The sequence below is a fragment of the Belonocnema kinseyi genome, chromosome 8 (genome assembly GCF_010883055.1).
Source record: "Belonocnema kinseyi isolate 2016_QV_RU_SX_M_011 chromosome 8, B_treatae_v1, whole genome shotgun sequence".
In the NCBI taxonomy this organism is placed as follows: domain Eukaryota; kingdom Metazoa; phylum Arthropoda; class Insecta; order Hymenoptera; family Cynipidae; genus Belonocnema; species Belonocnema kinseyi.
In genome coordinates, this window is record NC_046664.1 from 82,600,603 (window position 1) to 82,625,020 (window position 24,418).

Genomic DNA, 24,418 nt, shown 5'->3' on the forward strand with positions numbered 1-24,418 from the left:
AATCTCTGCCAAATATTCACATAATCAGCAACTCTTTCTTTATAAATTAGAATATCCAAAGAAATATTTGAATTTTTGCGCCCCTGTTTTGAATCGAGCGCCCTCGAAGGTCAAACTCGTGAATCACATAACCTAAAATATGTAGTATATTTACAATTTACAGTTTACATTTACACGATTGACTCATCTTCGCAGTAGTCGTGTCACGGAATGGTGCTTGTCTTTCGGTTATTTTTGTGCCAATAAACCCGAGTTAGCTGCGTTAATTCACGAAAATTCCTGTGCAAGAAATTATCCGAAATTTTGGATTTGTTCAAACATCTCAACGAAAATGCCGAATATTTCGAAGAGTAAAAAGTCGCCTACGAAGTTAAAGGTACATCAGTTGTTGCACGGTGCTCGTTTTAAGGATTGGGTACAAAATTATTTAGAACACATCTGTTTTTTCAGAGTTTTAACCATAATGACGAATTCTTGTCTCGAATTTCAAAAACACTTTACTACTCGAAACGGCCCGTTACAGATTGTCTCAGTTTGCCAGTAACTGGTAAGTTTTTACTTATTTTCTTTAGAATTCCATGTTATCGCAGGAAGGGAAAAGAGATTGAGAATAATTTAGGGGTCATTCACATATTACGTTAGATATTTTTCAGGAATTTTTTGCCTCTTTTCCCCTTTTAAGATAATTTCAGATTAGATTTTCTACATTTAGGTAAGATAACTAAATTTCATCATTTTAACTAATTTTACTTAGAATAAAGATACTTTTTTCTTATTTTCAAAATTCAACAGTTTTTTCAAAACAGAAAATTAATCTTTATGGTTGAAAATTCACTTTTTTTATAATTCGATTGTTTTTTTGTAGATAATTCATTTTTTAACTGAATATTTTAATATTACATTATTGATTGAAAATTGAACTATTTGGTAGAAAATTCGACTTTTTTGTAGAAAATAATTTCTCTTGGTAGAAATTTAACTATTTTGGATTGGAAAATCAATTAAATTTGTTAAAAATTCATTTCTTTTTTTTTTTAATTCTACTAATTGGTAGACAATTGAATTATTTTGTTGAAAAATAAATTTGTTTAAAAGTAAACTAAATTAAAAAAAAAAGTAATGCCTTTATTTGAAAATTCATTTTGCTTTTGCTTGAAAATTAATTTTTTTATTGTTTATTTATGGTTGAGGATTCATCTATTTGTTTGAAAATTTATTCTTCTTTAGGCTGAAAATTCTACTGTTTGGTAGAAAGTTTGATTATTTAGTTGAAAAATAAATTTGTTGTTTAAAATTCAACTAAATTAAAAAAATGCAAGCCTTTATTTGAAAATTCATTTTTCTTTTGGCTGAAAATTCTGCCTTTTGGTAGAAAATTTGATTATTTGGTTGAAAAATATATTTTTGTTGAAAAATCAACTAAATTCGTTGAAAATTCATGAAAATTCAAATTTTAGGATAAATATGACATTTTTTGTTGAAAACTTATATTTTTTAGCTTAAAATTCCAGTTTTTTTTGCAGTAATCTCGTCTTTTTCGTCTTAAAATTTCATAATTTGGTTGAAAATTAATGTTTTTAACTGAAAATTCAACTAATTCCATTTTTATTTAAAAAAATTTTTTATTTCATGCTTTTATTTGAAAATTCATTTTGCTTTTGCTTGAAAATTAATTTTTCTTTTGATTGAAAATTTTACCATTACATTATTGTTTAAAAATTGAATTATTCGTTCGAAAATTCGACTTTTTTGTAAAAAGTACTTTCTCTTGGTAGAAGTTATCTATTTTGGGTTGGAAATTGAATGAAATTTATTACAAATTCTTGTTTATTTATGGTTAAGGATTCATCTATTTGCTTGAAAATTTTTTTTTTTTAATTCTACTATTTGGTAGAAAATTTGATTATTTAGATGAAAAATAAATTTGTTTTCTAAAATTCAACTAAATTGGTTAAAAATGAATTTTGCTTTTGTTTGAAATTTTATTTTTATTTCGTTTAAAAATTTATTTTTATTTTGGCTAAAAATTCTACTGTTTGGTAGAAATTTTGATTATTTGGTTGAAAAATAAATGTTCTGTTTAAAAATCAACTCAATCCATTGAAAATTCAAATTTTAGGATAAATATGACATTTTTTGTTGAAAACTTATATTTTTCAGTTTAAAATTCCAGTTTTTTTGCAGAAATTTCGTCTTTTTCGTCTTAAAATTCCATAATTTGGTTGAAAATTAATGTTTTTAACTGAAAATTCAACTAATTCCATTTTTAGTTGAAAACATTTTTATATTTCATGCTTTTATTTGAAAATTAATTTTGCTTTTGTCTGAAAATTAGTTTTTCTTTTGATTGAAAATTAATTTTTTTTACTGAAAATTTCACTATTACATTATTATTTGAAAATTCAACTATTCGGTCGAAAATTCGACTTTTTTTTGTAGAAAGTAATGAAAAGTAATCTAAAGTTTGAAAATTCACCTTTTTTGTTAAAATTCTAATAATTAGTAGAAAATTTGATTATTTGGTTGAAAAATAAATTTGCTGTTAAAAAATCTAATAAATTCATTAAAAATTCATTCCTTGGTTTGAAAATTTATTTTGCTTTTCTTTAAAAATTCTTTTTCGTCTTAAAATTCCAGAATTTGGTTTACAATTAATTCAACTTTTTGGTAGAACATTTGATTATTTGCTTAAAATATAACTTTTTTGTTGAAAATTCGACTAAATTTTTACAAATTCGTGTTTATGGTTGAGGTTTCATCTCTGTTCGAAAATTCATTTTTTCTTTTGGTTGAAAATTATATAAATTTTTTGTTAAAAATTCAACTAAATTCGTTAAAAATGCATGCCTTGCTTTGAAAATTCATTTTTCTTTTGGTTGGACATTCATTTTTTTACTGAAAATTTAACTATTACATGTATTTTTTGAAAATTAAACTATTTAGTAGAAAATTCGTCTTTTTGTTAGAATTTTGTTGTTGAACTCTCATCTTTGTTAGTTAAAAATTATGTTTTTTTTGCAGAAATTTTGTCTTTCGACTTAAAATTCATAATTTGCTTTAAAATTATTGTTTTTAACTGGAAATTTAACTAATTCCATTTTTATTTAAAAACTTGTTTTTATATGTAAATTCAACTGGTTGAAAATTCATTTTTTAAATGAAAATTTAGCGATTACAATTATTTGTTGATTGATCTCTTTGTTTAAACATTAATTTTTCTTTTGGTTAAAATTTAATTTTTGACTGAAAATTTAAATAATTATATTTTTTCGTAAATACAACCATTTGTTAAAAAATTCGATTATTTGGTTGAAAAATAACATAAATTAGTTAAAAATTCATGTTATTAGGTTAACTGAAAATTTAATTATTACATTTTTGGGTTTAAAATGTATCTTTTTTCGATAAAAATTTGCCTATTTGGTGGAAAATTAATCTTTTATTAGTAAAAAATAATTGTTCTTGGTAGAAATTGGACTATTTTCGTAGGAAATTTTTTATTTACGCTTACGAATTCCATAATTTGGTTGAAAATTAATGTTTATAACAGAAAATTCAACTATTTGTTGGAAAATCCAATTATTTTTGTTCAAAATTGATCTTTTTCAGTTAAAAATTCTGTAATTTGATGATAATTTGTCTTTTTGGTAGAAAATTAATCTTCTTGATTATTTTTTTTTTGATGAAAATTTTTTTTTGGTTTCAAGATTTAACTTTTTCACTTGAAAATTCGACTCTTTGGTTGAAAATTCATTCAATTTGTTAAAAATTCGTCTGTTTTAGTAGATAATTGGTCTTGGTTGAAATTATACCTTTTTTTAACTATTTCATTTGTTGAAAATTCGTTTTCTTTGATAGAAAATTAATCATTCTGATTGAAAATATAGGTTTTCGATTAATAATGATTTTATTTATTATTTTGTGAGTTAAATTTTCAACAAAATAAACACATTTTTAACGAAACAATTATTTTTTACCTCAGAAGAGAAATTTTTACCAAAATAATTAAATTTTAAACTAAATAGTTGAATTTTTAACTGAAAAGTATCAATTTTCAACCAGAAAAGTTAATTTTTCAACTAAGAAAGATATTTTGGACAAGAAAGAAAACAAATTTACCCAAATTTTTTTATTTTAAAGCCAAATATATCAATTTTCTAGAAATCAGTTTAATTTTCAACAATAAAGTTAAGTTGCAAACAAATAGTGGATTTTTTTACCAAAAATGAAACTCTTAAATTTTCAGTTAGAATCATTAATTTTCAATAAAAATAAAAAGCAAATTTTCAAAAAAATCATTAAATTTTCAACCAAAAAAGATGAATCTTCAACAAAAAACAAGAATAATCAACCAATCAGTAAAATTTCTAACCAAAAACAAATAAATTTCCAACAATAGAGTTGAGTTTTCATAAGAGAAAGATTTTTCAGTAGAGAGAAGAAAATTTAAACAAATTGTTGAATTTCAAATCCAAAAGGACGAATTTTTGCGTGGAAAAATAATCTTTTTTAGTTAAAAATTTATGTATTTTGTTGAAAATTCGTCGTTTTTGGTAGAAAATTAATCATCTTGGCTGAGAATTCATCTTTTTTCTTAATTTAAATATTTTGTTAGAAGTTAGATTTTTTTGGTTGAAAATTAAGTTTTTCAGCTGAAAATTTACCTAACTCGTTTTTTAAAATTATAAATTTATGCATTTATGTTGGAAATTCATATTTTTAGTTGAAAAATAATCTATTCGGTTAAAAGTTCATCCGTTTAAAGATTAATCATTTTAATTAGAAATATAATTTTTTTAACTTAAAAGTTAACTTCCATTTTTGGTACAAAATTTATGTACAAATTATGCTAGAAATTCATACATTTTATTGAAAGTTTGTCTTTTTTATAGAAAATTGATCTTGTTGGGTGAAATTTCATCTTTTTATTTAAAGTTTAACTATTTTTGTGAAAATTTAATTTTTTTTTGGTTGAAAATTAAGTTTTTGAACTGAAAATGCATCTTTTTAGTTAAAAAATAATCTATTCGGTTAAAATTTCATAAATTTAATATTGTTTATTATTACTTATATGAATCACGTAATTTTATATTTATTTATTATTATTTATAATACAAATTCATGTGTTTGGTTGAAACTCCGTCAATTTTGGTAGAAAATTAATCTTCTTGATTGAAAATGTAAGTTTTTGACTACAATTCTTTTCTTGTTTAAGATTCATCATTTTAGTTGAAATTTCGTTTTGTGTTACGAATGTAATTATTTCGTTAAAAAATAGTTGTTTTCTTTTTATTGAATGTTTTTTTATTCATTCATTCATCATTTTAGTTGAAAATATAATTTTTTTAGCTCAAAATTTGACTGTTCCATTCTTGTTCGAAAATTCATGTATTTTATTGCAAATTTGTCTTTTTTATTGTAGTAAATTTATCTACTTGACTGAAAATTAATCTTTTTTGTTAAAAATTTCACGCTTTTGTTGACAATTCGATTTTTTTAAATTGAAAATTTATGCATTTTTGTTGAAAATTCATCGTTTTAGTTGAAAAATAATCTATTCGGTTAAAAGTTCATCCATTCAAAATTGTTTATTATTACTTATATTACTTACGTAATTTTATATTGATATATTATTATTTTTAATAAAAAGTTTTGTGAAAAAATAATCTTTTTAGATGAAAATTCGTGTATTTTCTTTAAACTCCATCGTTTTTGGTAGAAAATTAATCTTCTTAATTGAGAATTCATTTTTTGTTACAAGTTTAATTATTTCGTTAAAAATTTGTTGTTTTTTTTTTTATTAAAAATTCATCATTTTAGTTGAAAGTATAATTTTTCTAACTCAAAAGTTGACTGTTCCATTCTTGTTTGAAAATTCATGTATTTTATGAAAATTTGTCTTTTTTATTGTAGAAAATTAATATTTTTTATTAAAAATTTAACTATTTTGTTGAAAGTTCGTTTTTTTGTTGATAATTAAGTCTTCCAACTGAAAATTTAATAATCTCATTTTTAATTGAAAATGTATGAATTTTTGTTAAAAATTCATCTTTTCAGTTGAAAAAAAATTTATTCGGTTAAAAGTTCATCCGTTTAAAATTGATTTTTGTTTATAAATTCGCCTATTTAGTTAGAAATTTGTTGTTTTTTAACTCAAAAGTTAACTTCCACTTTTGCTTGAAAATTCATGTATTTTATTGAAAGTTTGTCTTTTTTTTAGAAAATTAATCTTTTTGGCTGGAATCTCAGCTTTTTTAAATTAAAAATCTAACTATTTTGTTGAAAATCTATTTTTGTTTGTTTGTTAAAAATTAAGTTTTTCAATTGAAAATTTAACTATCCCATTTTTAATAAAAAATGTATGCATTTTTGTTGAAAATTTATCTTTTTACCTGAAAATTAGCCTATTCGGTTACAACTATTGATCTAATATTGTTTATTATTACTTATATTATTTGCGTAATTTTATATTTATGTATTATTATTTTTAATAAAAAATTTGGTGGAAAAATAATCTTTTTAGTTGAAAATTCTTGTATTTTCTTGAAACTCCGTCGTTTTTGGTAGAAAATTAATGTTCTGAATTGAAAATTCATTTTTGTTTATAAATTTAACTATTTAGTTAGAAATTTGTTGTTTTTTTATTGAAAATTCATCATTTTAGTTGAAAATATAATTTTTCTAACTCAAAAGTTGACTGTTCCATTCTTGTTTGAAAATTCATTAATTATATTGAAAAATTGTCTTTTTTTATTGTAGAAAATTAATCTCCTTGGCTGAAAATTAATCGTTTTTATTAAAAATTTAACTATTATGTTGAAAGTTCGGTTTTTTTGTTGATAATTAAGTTTTTCAACTGAAAATTTAATAATATCATTTTTAATTGAAAATGTATGCATTTTTGTTGAAAATTCATCTTTTTAGTTAAAAATTTATTTTTTGTTACAAATTTAATTATTTCGTTAAAAATTTGTTGTTTTTTTATTGAAAATTCATCATTTCGGTTAAAAATATAATTTTTCTAACTCAAAATTTGACTGTTCCATTCTTGTTTAAAAATTCATGTATTTTATTGAAAATTTGTCTTTTTTTAGTGTAGAAAATTAATCCTTTTGGTTGAAAATTAATCTTTTTTACAAAAAATTTAACTATTTTGTTGAAAGTTCGATTTTTGTTGATAATTAAGTTTTTCATCTGAAAATTCAATAATCTCATTTTTAATTGAAAATGTATGCATTTTTGTTGAAAATTCATCTTTTTAGTTGAAAAATAATTTATTCGGTTAAAAGTTCATCCGTTTAAAATTGATTTTTGTTTATAAATTCAACTATTCAGATACAAATTCGTTGTTTTTTTAACTCAAAAATTAACTTCCATTTTTGCTTGAAAATTCATGTATGTTATTTAAAGTTTGTCTTTTTTTGTAGAAAATTAATCTTTTTGGCTGGAATCTCAGCTTTTTTAAATTAAAAATCTAACTAATTTGTTGAAAATGTATTTTTTTGTTTGTTAAAAATTAAATTTTTTAATTGAAAATTTAACTATCACATTTTTAATAAAAAATTTATGTATTTTTGTTGAAAATTTATCTTTTTAGTTGAAAACTAGCCTATTCAGTTAAAACTATTAATCTAATATTTTTTATTATTACTTATATTACTTGCGTAATTTTATATTTATGTATTATTATTTTTAATAAAAAATTTGGTGGAAAAATAATCATTTTAGTTAAAAATTTAATTATTTCAATTTAAAAGTTAACTTACATTTTTTGTCGAAAATTCATTTATTTTATTGAAAACTTGTCTTTTTCATTGTAGAAAATTAATCTTCATTAGTCAAATATTGGCGACTTTTTTCGTTCTGTTAATTTTTAAAGAAAGTTAAGAAAGAATGGCACTAAAAAAAATTAATAATTTCACATCCACGAATGTTCAATTAAAACATTTTTAAAGCTTGCAATAAATCCGGATTCAACAGAAATGCCAGATTCTAATTCTTTTGAATTCGTTTAAATCGTTTTTTTTATTTCCTGGATTTTAATTTCTATAGAAACACTTTCCTAAATTATATTATAGTAATAAATTGTACATACTGGCTCGCTTTATTTTATTTAGTACAAATGTAAAAAGAAAAAAAAAGTGAAAAGTGCAATTTCGTCACGTAAGAGAATAACAATCTCTATTTATAGAGTTTGCTGCGGAATTGTTTACGGAAGTAAAGTGTGGTCGAACGCTTGAAAGATTGGATGTCGAGGAAGCGAGTCGAATTTCTCGAAATGCCTGCGTTTCTCCCTGTTCTTTTGTTTTGGCACTTCTTTATCTCGAACGATTGAAGGATTGCAATCCTGAATATTTGCAACGAGTGGCACCTTCCGAACTCTTCCTTGTAACACTTGTGAGTATAAAATTTTGCGGACTAAACATCTTTTGTGGGTCGACGAGCCACTTAAAAATGCTGAAGATATCGTTTTTTTCAGTGAATCGATAACAGGCTTTGCAGTCTGAAATTTCTCTAAAAAGAGGGAAAATAGGGCGATTTTTTTCATAAAAATAGAGAAATAAATTATTCTAAATAAAACTAATGGTGGTACTTTGTTAAATTGGATTTTAAAGGCTTTAATTGCATAAGATTTGAAGTAAAGTTTTTTTTTTTTAATCAATTAAATGAAATTTTAACCAAATAGTTGAATTTTCAAACATAAAGATGAATTCTCAACTAAAAAGTTGAAATTTGGTCCAAACTGTTAAATTTGCAAATAAAACAGAATAATATTTAACCAAAAATGAAATCATTCAATTTTCAGTTTAAAAAATTAGGTTTAAAACAAAAATTGCAACATTGTAGATAAGTTTTTAGCTCAAAAGGTGAATTTTCAACCAAGAAGATTAATTTTATATGAAAATGTCAACTTTTAAACAAAAGAAATTTTCAATCAAATAGTTTAATTTTTAACAAAAAGATAAATGTTCAACGAAAGAGATGTTTTTCAACCAAAAAAGGTTTATAACCAAAAAATATTAACCAAATTTCTTCAATTTTAATGACAAAAAAACGAATTGTCTAAAAAAATCAATTTTTGACTAAAAAATATAAATTTTCAACAAAAGAGTTGAATTTTTAACAAAAAGATAAATTTTCAACGAAAGAGATGTTTTTCAACCAAAAAATATTAACCAAATTTCTTCAATTTTAATGACAAAAAAACGAATCGTCTAAAAAAATCAATTTTTGACTAAAAAATATAAATTTTCAACCAAAAAGTTAATGTTTCAAATAATAAAGATTTTTTGGGGGGCTGAGAAAGGAAAAAATGTAACCAAATTGTTGAATTTTACCGCCAAAAATAAAATTGTACGGAAAACAGTTTAATTAAAAAAAAAGTTAATGTGAAAACAGTTTTTTTATCTAAAGAATACATTAATTTTCTTTAAAAAAAGAAATTTTCTCAAAAATCGTTAAATTTTGGACGAAATAGTTTAATTATCAACAAAAAAGTTCCTTTTCAACCAAATAGTTTAATTTTCGATCAAAAAAGGTAGAATTTTATTCAAAAATGAATTTTCAACAAACTAGATTAAATATCTACTGCGAAAAAATTGTCAGCAAAACACATTAATTTACAAACAAATATTCAGATTTTACACTAAAAAAGATGAATTTTTAACATAAAAGTTAATTTGCAACAAAATAAATATATTTTCAATTTAAAAAGATGAATTTTCAATCAAAAATTGAACAATTAAATTTTCAGTTGAAAGAATCAATTTCCGACATAAAAATGTCAATAAAATCATAAAATATTAAACCAAAAAAGATCAAATTTGAACCAAAAAGGGTATAGTTCAGTTTTTAATTCATAAAATTATTTTAAATAAAAATAAACGAATTTTTAATAAAGCAGTTATAATTTCAAGCCAGAAAGAAAAAAATGTTTACAAACGAGTGGAATCCCCCCCCCCCCCCCCCCCCCCCCCCGAAAATATGATGTTTTTTAATACAACAGTTTCATTTTCAACTGAAGATAAATTTTCAATCAAAAATGGAATAAATAAACTTTTAGTTGAAAAAATTTATTTTCAAATAAAACGAATAATTTTTTTTTAATTCGTTGTTTGCCAGCAAAATACATAAATTATCAAACGAACATTCAGATTTTAAACTAAAAAATATCAATTTTTAACACAAAAGTTAATATAAATTTTAAAAAAAGAACAATTTTCAGTAAAAAATTAAAAAATTAAATGTTCAGTTGAGAGAATCAATTTACAAAAAAAAAACGTCAACAAAATCGTCAAAAATTCAGCCAAAAAAGATAAAATTTTAACCAAAAATGGAATAGAAGAATTTTCAGTTAAAAAACTTATTTTAAATCAAAATAAACAAATTTTCAACAAATATATTATAATTTCAAGCTGAAAAATAAATTTTTTACAAACGAGTGGAATTTTTAACCCCAAAATATTTCAGTTAAACAATTTATTTTCGTATAAAACGAATAATTTCTTAAAAATTCGTTGTTTTTTGTCTGAAGATTCATCATTTTGTTGAAAATATAATTTTCTAATTTAAAATTTAATTATTTCATTTTTTTGCAGCAAAATAGTATTTTTTAGTTGAAAATTCCTCGTTTTTTATAGAAAATTAATCGTCTTGATTGGAAATATGGGTTTTTCATTAAGAATGATTTTATTTATCATTTTTATTATTTTATTAATTGATTCAGTTAAATTTTTAACAGACTAATTCATTTTCAAGAGAGATTATTTTTTTACTCCGAAGAAATATTTTCAACAAAATAAATGATTTTTCAATTAAATAGTTGAATTCTTGACTAAAAAGGAGGAATTTTCATTAAAAAGGTTAATTTTGCATCTAAAAAAAATATCTTCTAATCATGACAGTAAGAAAAAATCTATATAAATTGTTGAATTTTTAATCAGAAATGAAAATGCTAAATTTTCAGTTAAAATAATTTATTTTCAATAAAGATAAACACGAATTTTCAAAGAAAATCTTTATATTTTCAACCAAAGAGGAGAATTTTCAACAAAAATTTAGCAATATTTCACCAAATATTTAAAAGTAAAAAATTTGAAACTGAATTTTTTTGAAAATCTAGAATTTCGGAGAGCTTTTAAACTTTTAACATTACAATTTTAATTGTTCTATTTAAAAAATGTTTTATTTTTCAGTCATTTTGTTAAATTTTGACGTATATATAATAATTGAACACTTATTTTTTGTAGATAAAATTTGGATAATTTTAAGAGGAATTTAGAAATTTTGAAAAGTTTAAAAATTAATTTTCAACTTGAAATGATTTAATATAAAACAAAATGTAGATTTTTGCCGATTAAAATTTTTTTAGAAGCTTTTTAAGAATTGTCAAAGGCTTTAAAAGAATAAAAACATTTTCTTACGGTTCTTAGAAAAATTGAAAATAGTTTTTCATTTTAGACATTTTTTTAAAGAGAATATTCAAAAAGATTTGAAGAATTTTTTTTTAAATCTGCAGGATTTTCTCAAAATTGTAGGAAAAATTCTGTTAATTTCAAAAGAGATTTAGAAGTCATTTCTCAAGATTTTGAGATAAAATTTTGAAGCTTTTCAAGGATGTTTCTATTTTAAATGAAAATAATTTAACTTATAATTTAAGAAGTATTCTTTAAAAAAAAAAAAAAAATTGGTAATTTTTGACGTTTCTAGCTTAAAATTGTTTAAAATAATATAATATAAAAAATGTAAAATTAATTGATTCTTTAATTCAGAGCATTTAAAATGATAACGTGAATTAAATTTTTTTAATTTTTGTCTGAATCTTTGAACTCATTAATTTCTAAATGTTAAAAATTCTAAATTTTGTAGTTTATCTGCATTTTATTAAAAATTGTTAAATTGAAAAGTGTTAGTACCGTCAATTTTTTTACATGTAAATTTTATTCGTCGTGAAAAATGTTTCGGAACCGAGAAAAACCCAGGAATTTTTTTCTTGGATTAAAACGGCCACCCTGTTATTAAAATACTTAGTCTTTATTTAATTTTTAACATTTCTAGAAAATAATTTTAAAATACAAAAATATAGTTTCAGTTTAAGATAAAATCTTCTTTAATTTTTATTAAAATATATAGTTTTTATTAATTTTTTTTACAATTTGCAGATGGTAGCGAGTAAATTTTTACAAGACGATGGCGAAGAAGATGAAGTCTTTAATGCAGAATGGGCAAAATCTGGCGATTTGACTCTACCCCAAATGAATCGTTTGGAAATGGAATTCCTTAATGCAATTGTATGTATAAAAAATTGTAATTCTTGAAATTACTACATTTAATTTGCAGAAATTCCCCATATTTAAGAATATTTTCCATTCGCGATTAATTTTTCAAGAATTATTATCATTTTCTGCCGATTCAGGAAAAATTCGTAATTTTTTTTCAGTTTTAATTCACAAAAGTTCTTCAAAATATATGATATATTTCTTACTTTAGTGCTGTTCGCTGGAATTAAAAAAAAAACTAATATGAAATAATCACAAAATTTTTAAGACGAAAAATATTAGGTTGTATTGATTCTTTTTTTCCCACTGCAAATTAGAATTTTTGAACTAAAATTATCCTCAATTTTCTACAATTTTGGATTACGTTACATTTTTAGCTGAGGAGATTAATTTTCTACCAAAAAAGAGGAATTAAAAAAAAATTGATTTGTATTTTTAGTTTCCGTTTTTTCGTTTATAATTTTTTTAAACCAAATAGTAAATTTTGTTACCCGAAAATATAAATTTTGAACTAAAATTATAATGGTAGACTTTCAACCATAAAAGTCGAACTTTAAACAAGAAATATAAGTTCTACCGACTTCTCAACAAAATAGTTGCATTTTTAATAAAATAATTAAATTTTCAACCAATAGTTGAATTTCTAAGCCCAAAACACGAAATGACAAATTTTCTATTTTTAAAAAAATCAGTTTTTTACCAAGTAAAACAATTTTTTATCAAGAAAGAAGAATATTTAATTCGAACAGACGAATTTTTGACAAAAAGACTTTTTAAAATATAGTTAAAGTTTTAAAAAAATTTTGAATTTTGAAGTAAAAAAGACAAGTTTTTAAGTACGTTGAAGTTTAAGCAAAATACAAATTTTCTATTTAAAAAACTTAAATTTTCTACCAAAATAGATCACTTTTTCACAAAATAGTTGAATTTTTCAAAAAATAATCAAATTTTCATCAAGTAGTATATTTTTTAATGAAAGTAAATTCATTCAAAACTAAAAATTTTGAAACCAAATGAATTTTTTATTCAAGAAGCCGAATTTTAAACAAAATAGTGTTATTTTCGACTAAAATAGTCGATTTCTGAAGCTACGATGATGAATTTTTAACCAAATAGTAGAATATCTAAGTTTTTAATTTTAATTAATTTATTTAATTTGATTCTATTCATCAGAAAAATATAATACTAGAATTTTTACCAAAAAGGAGTTTTCAATCCGAAAGGACGAATTTTGAAAAAAAAGTTAAATTTTTTACCAAAAAATATGACTTTAACAAAATAGTTCAATTAAAAAAAAACGTTGTGCTTTTAATCGAAAAGTTGAATTTCCAAGTCAAAAAGACGATTTTTTTTAATACAGTTAAATTTCGCGAAATAAAAGTTGAATTATCAAAAGTGAAAAGCTTATTTTTAACCCAGAAAGATGAATTTTCTAAAAAAAAAGATTAATTTTTAATCCAGAGGACAAATTTTCTGTTTAAAAAGTTTAATTTTCGAAAAATAATAATATTTTTTACAAAAGAGATGAATTCTGAACCAAAAATAAATACAATAGTAAACTTTTCAAACAGAAAAGCTGGATTTTCAACAAAAAAAATTACTTTTTTTAAACAAAAACGATAAATCTTAAATCCAACAAAACAGTTTTGTAACAGAATTTGTAACCAAACGAAACGAATTCGGAACTAAAAATATAATAGTAAAGTTTTTTTATCGAAAAATATGAATTTTCAATCCTAAAGGACAAATTTTGTATTAAAAAAAAATAAATTTTCAAATAAAAGAATAAATACTCAACAGAGAAAACTGAATTTTTGACAACGTAGTTCAACTTTTATCCAAGTAGTTGAATTAAAAAAAATTCTAAACTAAAAATGTAATAGTTCATATTTCAACCAAATAATATTTTTATTTTTTATTAAAAAACTGTCTAATTTAACCAAAAAGGACGAATTTTCAATAAAAAAATTTAATTCTTAACGAAAGTAGATTATTCTTTCACCAAATAATTGCATTTTGAAGCCAAAGTCAAATTTTCTACAAAAAAAGTTGAATTTTGAACTTTTAAATACGAATTTTTAACAAAAGAGTGCTTTTTAAGCCAAGAAGATTTATTTTTATAAAAAAATTGAATTTTCAACCAAAGAGATGAATTTTAAAGTACAGAAGAAAACGAACTTTCAACAAAAAATATGAATTTTCAATCAAGAACAATTTTTTCAGTTTTCAGTTCAGAAAGAAGTATTTTCTACACAGTATTTGAGACTTATTTTATACCAAAAAATACTAACTTTCAGCCAAAGAGATGAATTTTCAAGCAAAACAAAAAAGATTTTTAAAAAAGTAGTTCAAGTTTAAACCAAAAACAACTTGTCAGTCAAGAACGAAAAAAAACACTAAATTTTTTAATTTTCAACCCAGAAAAACGAATTTTCTACAAAACAGTTGAGATTTAATTTTATACCAAAAAAGATGAATTTTCGGGCCAAAAAGTTGCATTTTCAGTGAAAATTATGAATTTTCTAACAAAATAAATTATCTCTCAACAAAATAGTTGAATCTTCAATTAAACTAAATTATTTTTTAACTAAATAATTTCACTTTCAAGAAACAAATGAAATTTTTACTCATACAGATTAATTTTCAGTCAAAGATATTTATTTTTAACTAAAATGATAAATCTTCAAGTAAAAAAAATACATTTATGGCAAAGCAGTTCAACTTGAAATAAAAAAAGATGAATTCTCAAGGAAAAATGTAATATATGATATTTCAACCAAAAAGAGTTTTATTTTAAATAAAGAACTGTCAAATTCAACGAAAAATTAGAAATTTTCAACGAAATAGATGAACCGTCAACTAAAACAGTTTATTTTTCAACCAAAAATATTAAGCTTCTACCAAAAGATATGAATTTTCAAACCAAAAAGATGAATTTTCAGGCCGCACAAATTTTTTAGTCGAGAAAAAAAATGTAACTAAATTTTAATTTTGAAAAATTAAACCAAATTTAATTTTTCAGCCAAAAATAAGAATTTTATACAAATTTTTAACCAAATAACATGAATTATTTACAAAAAAGCTCACTTTAAAACAACAGGATTAATTTTTTACCAATAAATATAATAACAAAGCCAACCAAAAAATGCAAATTTTTAACAAAATAGTTTGGTTTTCCAACCAAGAACTGTATATTTTTAGCAAAAAAGTTCATTTACAACCAAACACTGGAATTTCCAACAGGAAATGATGAATTCTCAACAAAAAAATTTAATAGTTGATATTTCAGCAAAAATAGATTTTGATTTGAAATCGAAAATAGTGGAATTGAACCAAAAAATACGATTTTTTAACAAAAAGGTAAATTTTCAACCAAAAAGATGAATTTTCAACAAAAAATCGGATTTTTTTTTAAAAAGGTAACTTTTTAGCAAAATAGTTGAATTTTCAACCTGAAAATATGTATATTTATAACAAAAGGTTAATTTACCAACAAATAGTTTAATTTCCAACAAAAAATGATCAATTCTCAACGAAAAATGTAATATTTGATGTTTTAAACAAAACAGCTTTTAATTTGAAATAAAAAAAGTTGGATTCGAACAAAATAGACGAATTTTCAACAAAAAATCTGAGTTTTCGAAAAAAGATGACTTTTTAACAAAATAGTTAAATTTTCAATCGGAATTAAACAAAAAAGACTAACTCTTTACAAAACAATTTAATTTTCAACAAAAAATCTTATTTTTTGAAAAGAAGTAACTTCAATAAAATAGTTGTATTTGAAATAAAAAACAGTTGAATTAAACCAAAAAATACGAATTTTTAACTAAATAATTTAATTTTCAACTAAAATTATGAATCTCCAATCAAAAAAATTTAATTTTAACAAAGTTATTAAACTTGCAATCAAACAGGTGAATTTTTAAGCATAAAAAAACGATTTTTTAACAAAAAATTGGATTTTGTTTAAAAAAAGATTGCTTTTTAACTAAATATTTGAATTTTCAAGCAAAGAAGTTAAATTCACAACGAAAAATGTAATAGATAATATTTTAACCAAAAAGGCGAATTTTTAACAAAATAGTTTAATTTTCAACCAAAAAGAAGAATTTTGAACTAAGATTATGAATCTCCAACAAAAAAATTAAATTTTAACTAAGTGGTTTTCACTTTCAATGAAGCTTGTTAAATTTTCAACTGAAAAGACGAATTAAAAAAATCTGAGTTTTTGAAAAAAAAGTTACTTTTTAACAACAAAAATTAATTTGTAGGAAAGGATGTAAATTTTCAATCAGCAGCTGAATTTTCAATCAAATATAAAAATTTTAAATGGACTATTTGAATTTTCGAAAAAAATGTCACTTCTAAACAAAATAGTTTGATTTTGAACCTGAAAATATGTATTTTCAGCAAAAAAGTTCATTTAAAGCTAAATAGTTGAATTTCCAAAAAAAATTATGGCTTCTCAACGAAAAAAATGTAGTAATTGACCAGATGAATTTTCAACAAAAATTATGAATCTTCAACATAAAAAAAAATTAAATTTTAACAAATTAGTCCAACTTTCAATCAAACAGTTGAATTTTCAATTAAAAAAGGCGAATTTTCAACTGAAATTATGAATTTCTAACAACAAAAAATTAAATTTTAACAAAGTGGTTCAACTTTCAATCAAACAGTTTACAATTCTGAACCAAAAAGATAAAGTTTCAACTAAAATCATGAATCTTAAAAAAAATTGACAAAGTAATTCAATTTTCAATTAAGAAGTTGAATTTTCAAACAAAAAATAGGAATTTTAAACCAAAATTATGAATCTCTAACAACAAAAAATTAAATTTTAATAAAATTGTTCAACAAAAAATCTGAGTTGTCAAAAAAAAAAAAAAGGTCAGACTTTAACAATAACAAAAATTAATTTGTAAGAAAGCAGTTAAATTTTCAACCAAATATAACAAATTTTTAACAGACTATTTTAATTTTTGAAGAAAATGCTACTTCTTAACAAAAAGTTCAAAACAAAATTCAACCTGAAAATATGTATTTTCAGCAAAAAAGTTAATTTACGACCAAATAGTTAAATTTTTAACAAAAAATGATTAATTTTTAACAAAAAATATAATAGTTCATCAGAAAGTTAAAAAAGATTTTAATTTGAGATAAACAACAGTTGAAGTAAACCAAAAAATACGAATTTGTTAACAAATAGTTAATTTGCAACCAACCAGTTGAATTTTCAACGAAAAACTTAATTTACACCCAAAAAGTTGAACTTTCAACAAGAAAAGGTCAATTCTCAACGAAAAATGTAATAATGATTTATATTTCAACCAAAATAGGCGAATTAAAAAAAAAGTCCAATTTTCAACCAAAAAATAACAATTTTCAAGTAAAGTTATGAATCTTCAACAAATAAAATAAATTTTAACAAAGTAGTGCAACTTTCAATCAAACAGTTGAATTTTCAAACAAAAAAGAACGAATTTTCAAGGAAAAATCGGATTGTTTGAAAAAACGTTACCATGGACAAAATAGTTAAATTTTCAACCGAAAAAAAGAATTATCAATTAAAAAGTTAATTTACAACAAAGAAGTTGAATTTTTAACCAAAGAAGATGAATCTCCAACAAAAAATAAAATAAATTTTAACAAAGTAGTTCAAATTTCTATTAAACAGTTGAATTTTCAAGAAAAAAGACGAATTTTCAAGAAAAAATCTGAGTTTTCCAAAAAAGGTTACTTTTTAACAAAATAGGTGAATTTTCAATTTAAAAAAAAAAAATGAATTTTCACCCAGAAATTTAATTTACAACCAAGCAGTTGAATTTCAAATCTGAAAATATGAATTTTCAACGAAAAATGTAATGGTTGATAATTCAGTTAAAAAAGATTTTAATTTGAAATACAAAACAGTTTAATTGAACCAAAAAAGACAAATATTCAACTAAAAATCTGAGTTTTTTAGAAAAAAGGCTACTTTTTAACAAAATAGCCAATTTTCAACTTGAAAAAAAACAATAATTTTCAACCAAAAAGTTAATTTACAACCAAGCAGTTGAATTTGCAACCAAAGAAGTTAAATTCTCAACTAAAAATGTAATAGTTGATATTTCAGCCAAAACTGATTTTCATCTTAAATAAAAAACAGTTGAAATTGAACCAAAAAAGGCGAAATTTTTAACAAAATAGTTAAATTCTCAAGCAAACAGATAAATCTCCAACATCAGAAAATGAAATTTCAAGAAAGTAGTTCAAATTTCAATCAAAAAGATCAATTTTCCACCAAAAAAGATTTTCAAACAAAAATTTCGAAAAAAAAGTTGATTTGTGATAAAAAAAATTCATCTAAAAAAAAACAGTTTCATTTTAAACCATTTTTTACACCTGAAAAAATATATTTTCAACAAAAAAGTTAATTTATAACGAAATAGTTGAATTTCCAACAAAAAATGAGAAATTGTCAATGAAAAAAAGTTCAGTCAGTTAAAAAAGTTTTTAATTTGAAATAAAATACAGTTGAATTAAACCAAAAAATACGAGTTTTCAACTAAATAGTTCAATTGTCAAGCAAGCAAATGAATTTTCAACTAACATTATGAATCTCAAACAAACAAAAAAAATGAAATTTTAACCAAATGGTTCAACTTTTAATCAACCTGTTGAGCTTTCGACAAAAAAAGACGAATTTTCAAAAAAGGTTACTTTTTAACAAAATAGTTGATTTTTCAACCTGAAAAAACTGAATTTTCAACTAAAAAGTTCATTTACACTCAAAAATTGTAACTTCCAACAAAAAAAAAAGATCAATTCTCAAAGAAAAATATAATAATTGATATTTCAACCAAAAATGGCAATTTTTTAACAAAATAGTTCAATTTGCCACCAAAAAATACGAATTTCCAAGTAAAGTTATGTATCTCCAAAAAAATAAATTTTTTTAACAAATTGGATCAACTTTCAAGGAAACAGTTGAATTTTCAACCAAAAAAGACTAATTTTCAGGAAAAAATCGGAATTTTCGAGAAAAAAAAGTTACTTTGTAACAATAAAAATTAATTTAAAAAAAAGCAGATGATTTTAAACACTTTCTTACACCTGAAAATATATATTTGCAGAAAAAAAGTTAGTTTATAACTAAATAGTTGAATTTCCAACAAAAAATTATAATTTGTCAACGAAAAGCCAAACAGATTTCGATTTTAAATAAAGAATATTGGAAATATTCCAAAAAAGGCGAATTAAAAAAAAGTTGAATATTCAAGCAAACAGATGAATTTTCAACATCAGAAAATTGAAATTTCAAGAGAGTAGTTTATCTTTCTATCAAAAAATTCAATTTTTAAGCAAAAAATACGAATTTTCAACAAAAAATCGGAGTTTTCGAAAAAATATTTGCTTTGTAACAGCAAAAATGAATTTTAAAGAAAGCAGTTTCATTTTTGAATACTTTTTTACGCTCGAAAATATATATTTTCAGCAAAAAAGTTAGCTTACAACCAAATAGTTGAATTTCCGACAAAAAATTATGAATTTTTAACAAAAAAATCTGAGTTTTTGCAAAAGGTTACTTTTTAACAAAATAGTTGAATTTTCAACTTGAAACAAAATAAAGTTTCAACCAAAAAGTTAATTTACAACCGAGCAGTTGAATTTTCAAACAAAGAAGTGAAATTCTCCACGAAAAATGTAATATTTGATATTTCATCCAAAACTGATTTTGATTTTAAACCAAAAATTAGTGGAATTGAACAAAAAAAATACGTATTTTTAACAAAATAGTTCAATTTTCAACCAAAAAATACGATTTTTCAAAAAAAACATCGGAATTTTCGAAAAACAGTTGTTTTTGTAACAACAGAAAAAATTAATTTTTAAGAAAACACTTCCATTTTGAACACTTTTTTACACCTGAAAATATATATTTTCAAGAAAAAAGTTAATTTACAACCAAATAATTGAATTTCCAACAAAAAAAATGATGAATTGTGAACGAAAAGCCAAACATATTTTGATTTTAAATAAAAAATATTGGAAATAATCCAAAAAAGGCGAATTTAAAAAAAATAGTTGAATTCTCAAGAAAATAGATGAATTTTCAACATCAGAAAATAAAATTTCATGAAAGTTGTTCAACGTTTCTGCAAAAAGTTGAATTTTTAACCAAAAAATACGAATTTTCAACAAAAAATCGGAGTTTTCGAAAAAAAAGTTGTTTCGTAACAACAAAGATTCATTTTTAAGATATCCGTTTTATTTTGAACAAAATATTGGAAATAATCCAAAAAATGCGAATTTTCAACAAAACAGTTGAATTCTCAAAAAGACAGGTGAATTTCCAACTAAAATTATAAATTTTCAACATCAGAAAATGAAATTTAAAGAAAGGAGTTCAAATTTTCATCAAAAAGTTCAATTTTTAACCAAAAAATACGAATTTTCAGCAAAAAAATCGGAGTTTTCGAAAAAAAAGTTTGTTTGTAACAACAAATTAATTTTTAAGAAAGCAGTTTCATTTTGAACACTTTTTTACACCTGAAAATATATATTTTCAAGAAAAAAGTTAATTTAGAATTAAATAGTTAAATTTCCAACAAAAAATTATAAATTGTCAATGAAAAGCCAAACATAGTTTGATTTCAAATAAAAAATATTTAAAATAATCCAAAAAAAGGGGAATTTTCAACAAAATAGTTGAATTCTCAAGAAACAGATAAATTTTCAACATCAGAAAATGAAATTTCAAGAAAGTAATTCAAATTTTCAACGAAAAGTTCAATTTTTAACCAAAAAAGATTTTCAAACAAAATTTTCGGAAAAAGTTGTTTTGTAACAACAAAAATTAATTGTTAAGAAAGCAGTTTCATTTTGAACACTTTTTACACCTGAAAATATATATTTTCAAGAAAAAGTTAATTTACAACCAAATAGTTGAATTTCCAACAATAAAATGATGAATTGTCAACGAAAAGCCAAACATATTTTGATTTTAAATCAAAAATATTGGAAATAATCCAGAAAAGGGGAATTTCCAACAAAATAGTTGAATTCTCAAGAAAACAGATGAATTGTCAACTAAAATTATGAATTTTCAACATCAGAAAATTAAATTTCATGAAAGTAGTTCAACTTTTCATCAAAAACTTCAATTTTGAACAAAAAAATACGAATTTTCAACAAAAAATCAGAATTTTCGAAAAAACGTTACTTTATAACAACAAAAAAAATTAATTTTCAAGAAATACGTTTTAGTTTGAACAAAATATTGGAAATAATCCAAAAAATGCGAGTTTTCAACAAAACAGTTGAATTCTCAAGAAAACAGATGAATTTTCAACATCAGAAAATGAAATTTCAAGAAATTAGTTCAACTTCTCATCAAAAAGTTCAATTTTCAACCAAAAAAGATTTTCAAGAAAATTTTCGGAAAAAAGTTGTTTTGTAACAAAAATTCATTTTTAAGAAAGCAGTGTCATTTTGAACACTTTTTTTACACCTGAAAATATATATTTTCAAGAAAAAAGTTAATTTACAATCAAATAGTTGAATTTCAAACAAAAAATGATGAATTGTCAACGATAAGTAAAACATATTTTAATTTGAAATCAAAAATATTGAAAATAATCCAAAAAAGGGGAATTTTCAACAAAAATTATGATGTTACTACATCAGAAAATTAAATTTCATGAAAGTAGTTCAACTTTTCATCAAAAAGTTCAATTTTTAACCAAAAAATACGAATTTTCAACAAAAAATCGAAATTTTCGAAAAAAAAGTTTCTTTGTAACAAGAACAAAAATTAATTTTTAAGAAAGCAGTTTTATTCTGAACACTTTTTTTACACCTGAAAATATATATTTTCAATAAAAAACTTAATTTACAACCAAATAGTTGAATTTTCCACAAAAAAAGGATGAATTGTTAACGAAAAGCCAAAACATATTTTGATTTTAAATCAAAAATATTGGAAATAATCCAAAAAAGGCGAATTTAAAAAAAAATAGTTGAATTCTCAATAAAACGGATGAATTTTCAATATCAGAAAATGAAATTTCAAGAAAGTAATTCAACTTTTCATCAAAAAGTTCAATTTTTAACCAAAAAATACGAATTTTCAACAAAAAATCGGAGTTTTCGAAAAAAAAAGTTACTGGAAAGTTATTGGAAATATTCCAGAAAATGCAAATTTTCAACAAAACAGTTGAATTCTCAAGCAAACAGATGAATATCCAAGCAAAAAATGATGAATCTAGACATATATTTATTTTTTCTTCCTCACAGGACTGGACAATTTTTGTACACAACAACGATTTCTGGGAACGGTTGCGCAAGTTGGAGAAGGACTTGTCCTACAAAGAGGGAAGTAGACGAGGTTGGTTCTCCTACACGGAACTGAATTGTCTGATGGACGCTCTCAAGTTGATGCCCGCGATTCAAGCCTTCCTGAGCGTCTCCTCGGTCTGTCTCGCCGCCTACGTGGCCGGCGTTGCCACCATTCTCGGATCGATTCTCATCGCCAGTCACCTCCCCGGAACTGTCTTTCTCCCCAGAAGTAACAAATCTTCTCGCCTTTTCCTCCTCTGCGAGACCTCTGCCAACGCGGCCGACTCGGAAATTCTCTTGTCGCCGCCAAATAACACCGTCGCGTCGCTGCGGCCGCTCCCGGCAACCATCGTCATTTCTTCCAACAATTCTCGTCTCGAGTGCAACGATTTTTTCAACAAAAAACCGGACCACCATCTGATCAAGTGTCCTCCCATCGGTTGGGAACGCTTCTCTGATTCGACCCTGACTACTGCTTCTCTTCCGGATTTCGACAATTTGCAATTGGAATCGGCGGCGGCAGGCAATCTACAAAATTTGGAAGATCCTCGAGACTCCTTTTCTATCAATACGGAACCTCTCGAATCGGACTTGTTTTTTCAGAGTAAAAACGAATTTACGACAATATTCAATAGAAGGGAGATCCTGGACTTTGGCTACAAATTTCCTTTGCAAAATTGGAAATATTATGTGAGATTTATCTCCTTCGGATAGAATTTGTGTCAGTGGGCTTACTAATAGCTATAAATTATCTCCCCGTAATCCATATATTTTTGGACAAAAATAATTTTTCAAATAAAACAATTGGCAACATAGCAAATTTACGTTTTATTATTCATATTTTATTTATTTATGTTTTTTTAAAAATATTTTATGTGAATTTATTTTCAGGCACATTTCCTGTTCAAAAAAGTGGAATTTAAATCGACAAAAAAATAACTTTTTAACAAAATAGTTTAACTTTCGACAAAATAATTAAATTTTTTATAAAACAAATTTTTTTACCAAAAAGATGACTTTTTAACAAAATAGTTAAATTTTAAACAAAATAGTTGATTTTTAAAGCTACGAAGATGCATTTTTTTAAACTAGTTGAATTTTTAACCAAAAAAGATTAATTTTCAATGAACAAACTGTTAAATTCAACCAAAAAGTAAGAATTTTCAACAAAAGAGTTGAGTTTCCAAGCCAGAAGATTAAACTTAAAAGAAAAATGCATTTTCAGCCAGATAATTGAATTTTCATTTTTTTTTTTAAATGACATTTCCTTTTCATCGAAGAAAAATTACTTACCAAAAAAATGAGTTCAAAACAAAAATGTAATAGATAAAATATATAATAATATATAATATATAATAATAATAGATAAAACCAGACAGTTAAATTTTTAACCAAAAAAGATGACTTTTTAGCAAATAATTGAATTTTCTACAAAAAAAAAGATGATTGTTCAATTTGAAAGAACGAATTTTGTTTTAAAAACGTCGAATGTTTGATTTAATAAAATATCTTTTTAACAAAATAGTTAAATTTTCCAAGAAATAGTTGATTATTTATACAAAAAGTTGAATTTTCAAGCTATAATAATTTTAAACGAAACGGTAGAATTTTCAAATAAAAAAGATTGACGTTCATCCGAAAACCACAAAGTTGCATTTTCAAGCCAAAAGGCCAATTTTTTAGAAGAAATTTGAATTTTCAGCAATAAAAGTTGATTTTTTTAACAAAAAAAGTTCATTTTTAACCAAAAAGATGACTTTTCTACCAAAAAGTTTTTTGACGAAATGTTCTATTTTGCAAAAATGAAAAATTGAACT

General features: G+C 22.8%; 1 protein-coding gene across 1 annotated transcript; it reads left to right on the top strand.

Annotated features, from left to right (window-relative positions):
- Window positions 1–128: 128 nt before the first annotated feature.
- LOC117178208 (protein CNPPD1) lies at window positions 129–23,421 on the top strand. Its single transcript, XM_033369510.1, has 5 exons — window positions 129–376; window positions 451–547; window positions 8,192–8,397; window positions 12,162–12,290; window positions 22,560–23,421. The coding sequence occupies exons 1-5, from the start codon at window positions 332–334 to the stop codon at window positions 23,313–23,315; spliced, it is 1,233 nt and encodes a 410-aa protein (XP_033225401.1). The 5' UTR covers window positions 129–331; the 3' UTR covers window positions 23,316–23,421.
- The last annotated feature ends 997 nt before the right edge of the window (window positions 23,422–24,418 follow it).

Bases quoted from the DNA above. Each gene is read 5' to 3' on its own strand.
- LOC117178208 (XM_033369510.1), top strand. From the start codon at position 332: ATGCCGAATATTTCGAAGAGTAAAAAGTCGCCTACGAAGTTAAAG. The intron at 377-450 runs GTACATCAGTTG...CTGTTTTTTCAG, and splicing joins AGTCGCCTACGAAGTTAAAG to AGTTTTAACCATAATGACGA. The intron at 548-8,191 runs GTAAGTTTTTAC...CTCTATTTATAG, and splicing joins TCTCAGTTTGCCAGTAACTG to AGTTTGCTGCGGAATTGTTT.